General features: G+C 39.3%; 1 protein-coding gene across 3 annotated transcripts in view; it reads right to left on the reverse strand.

Moving 5' to 3' along the window:
- Window positions 1–836: 836 nt before the first annotated feature.
- The window catches only part of tsc22d1 (TSC22 domain family, member 1), a 23561-nt gene continuing 21624 nt past the window's right edge, over window positions 837–2773 (reverse strand). For all 3 annotated transcript variants that reach the window (XM_024286505.2, XM_024286507.2, XM_024286506.2), the window contains exon 3: window positions 837–2546. In XM_024286505.2, the coding sequence (XP_024142273.1) occupies window positions 2277–2546 (270 nt within the window). In that variant the 3' untranslated portion in view covers window positions 837–2276. The remainder of the gene's footprint in view (window positions 2547–2773) is intronic.

Here is a 2773-nt window from a genome sequence, read left to right on the forward strand (position 1 = left end):
AGGATTTTTTTATCCTCTCTGGTGTCCGTGGCAGACATAAAATCCTGTCCAGCTTTGTCATGGGAGAGATCACACATCAGTATAACGGAGAGGTCATCTGGAGCCCATAATAGCACGGGGGTAAATAGAAATCTTTTAAAATAAAGCTCCTTTGAATAGCTTCATCAGGAGAACCAAAGAAGCTCTTCATCTTCTAGATGTCCAAAGTTCGGCTCAGTCATTTTCTAAAAAAATGTGTATGATTTCCTGATTGTGGTCACCTAAATTATGTTTTGTAAACCTGTGGCAACACTGTCATGCGACCCCTCTGGGACACTTTCCGGCTCATTTCCAAAATGTCAACTGTAAATAAAAGAGAAAAGCTGACAGTGAGGGCCACTACTTCCAGGATAATGGAAATTAGATTTTTTTCAGTCAAATATGAAACAACTGTGTGTCTAATATGCAGTTTTTGTGGAATTTTATGTCAAATGGATGAATGATGCAAAAAATGTGTAAATTGACAGTAATTTTTGTAAAAACATACTTAAATACATCTGTTTTCTGTAAAAAAAAATCAAGTGTCATTGCAATTAAAATATTCATTATTAAATGGTTAATTTTCATTTAATGTTATCAAAATCTGTGCAGGATGACCAGTTTTTTTTACAAAATCTGCCCCCTTTGCAAAAAGTTTGGACACCCCTGTTCTAGATGAACCTTTCGAGTCTCGTTATCCTGAAGAATCAACAATTTCTAGACGTAAGATTATCCTTCTATCCTCTAAAATACACATTTAGTGCCTTAATAAGCAAAACATGACAATCCTATGGAAGGACCAGGAAGTAGACAGTTACTGGGCTTTTACTCTTCATTAAGCAAGTTTATTGAAAGTTTTGATGTGCAGATGTCAAGTGCAATTGTAGGTATTTGTGTTACATTATCTAATCCGGTATTTGCGAAAAACATGCACAGAACATGAGCATACAACTGATACACAGAATGGAAAAAAAAAAGAGAGAGAGAGAACACTTCTATCACTTCTGCTTCAAGATTGTATTTTCAGATCCAAGTTTGTTTTGCAGTTCAAAATAATAAAAAATAAAAAAGAAGAAATAAAAAAAAAGTGCAATACTGGAGAAAAGAAAAGAAAGTAACAAAAATTATTTTTACAGTTAATGTTGCGCTAAGAGATTAGGAAAAACGTCAGTTCAGCTCATCTCCTGTAGATCCAGAGTGATGAAAATTCAGCTTTAAAACACAGACCGTCTTTCTTGCACATTTGTGACAATCTGTGTAACCTAGATAGCATCTTTTTTTAAGTTTTCCTCTTCTCTACCTCCTCACTATTTTACATCGTAGTTAAACTATACAGAAATGTACATCTTCTGCCCATCATATTTCAGGGATTAAAAAAAAAAGAACAAAAACAAGAAAAACTCAAACCAAAAAAAACAAAACAAAAAAAACTGCAGCTTAGCCCATTTTTTCCAACCCTTTTAAATAAAGGTTTCAATGTCATGCCACTGCAGAGTCGAGAAAACAGCAACGATGAGCTCTGAAGAGGGCAAAAACCAGCAGCTTGAAAGTGAAATACTGAAAATAGATTCATTTCATCATCTCCATAAGAAACGGTTTGTTTATCCCACCAACCCTCAGGTTAAGTAACATCATCAATGCTGCCAAGTGTTATTCAAGACCCCCCCATCCCGCCCACCAACCCATCCCTCAAAAAAAATAACCTCCCTACTAACCCACCCCATTCCAGATGGGGGCTTTGTTGTTACAATAAATGCTCATTCTTCATTTTTTTGTATTATTTCAAGCAGTCTCTCTCATAAGTTAGGATCTAGCCTTAAAAAAGAGAGGCTCAAGTTTACACAATTCAGGATAACAGGCAATAACCAGTACAATCCTCCCCTTCCTACTGCTCCATCGTCAGTATATCACTTAAAATCCAGACACAGTGATTTTATTTTTATCTACGGTGTGTTGTTGTCAATGACAAGCTGTTATGATTTTCTTGGTAAGACATTCTTGTTGACCAAGGGTTTTTTTGGCAAATGTTTGATGATTCAGTTTCCTCTGATAACAGATCCTCGTAGCATTCTAGAGATTGTCTCTTCTCCACTGTGCTGTGGAGCTCTGTCCCACGGGCTTCACCCATCAGAGATAAATATGTGCAAATTCTCGGTTTTGACAGCGTAACCTCCTGCTGTAGAAGGCAAACGTTTGGCTCTGCAGCTGAAGCAGAAGTCAAACGGGACAAGGCAGGCGATCCGTCCCCACACGCCGGGCTACGCGGAGGGGCCGGAGCTGTGGGAGGCAGGCTGGGTGAGGGCTGCGGTGCTCGGGGTTCCTGCTGAGGCTGCTGTGGGAGCGGCGGGCGGAGAGCCGGTCTGAACCTGGGCCTGGAACTGAGCCATCTGCTCGGGGCTGGCCAGCGTCTTCAGCAGTGTGTTTTCTTGCTCCAGCTGAGAGTTCCGCTCAAGCAGCTCCTTGATCTGCTCCTTTAAGACCTCCACCTCCTCACGCACAGCATACATCAGGTGACTCTTCACCAGGTCCTGCAGAGAAGGACAAACGGTTATTCTAAATCAGTTCACATCACACTGACAGAAAGTTAGTTACATCATCAGATAAAGCTTAGCGAGTAAAAATCTCACTCCGATCATCTTTTGAGCTATTGTAAAATTATTCCTAGTGTTCTTTTAATTTCAATTTAGCCAGAATTTTTTTTTAAAAACTGTCATTTTCTAAGACGTAGTTTCTGCAAAGTGGCAGTAGGTCACAA

This window comes from Oryzias melastigma, linkage group LG21 (genome assembly GCF_002922805.2).
Source record: "Oryzias melastigma strain HK-1 linkage group LG21, ASM292280v2, whole genome shotgun sequence".
In the NCBI taxonomy this organism is placed as follows: Eukaryota; Metazoa; Chordata; class Actinopteri; order Beloniformes; family Adrianichthyidae; genus Oryzias; species Oryzias melastigma.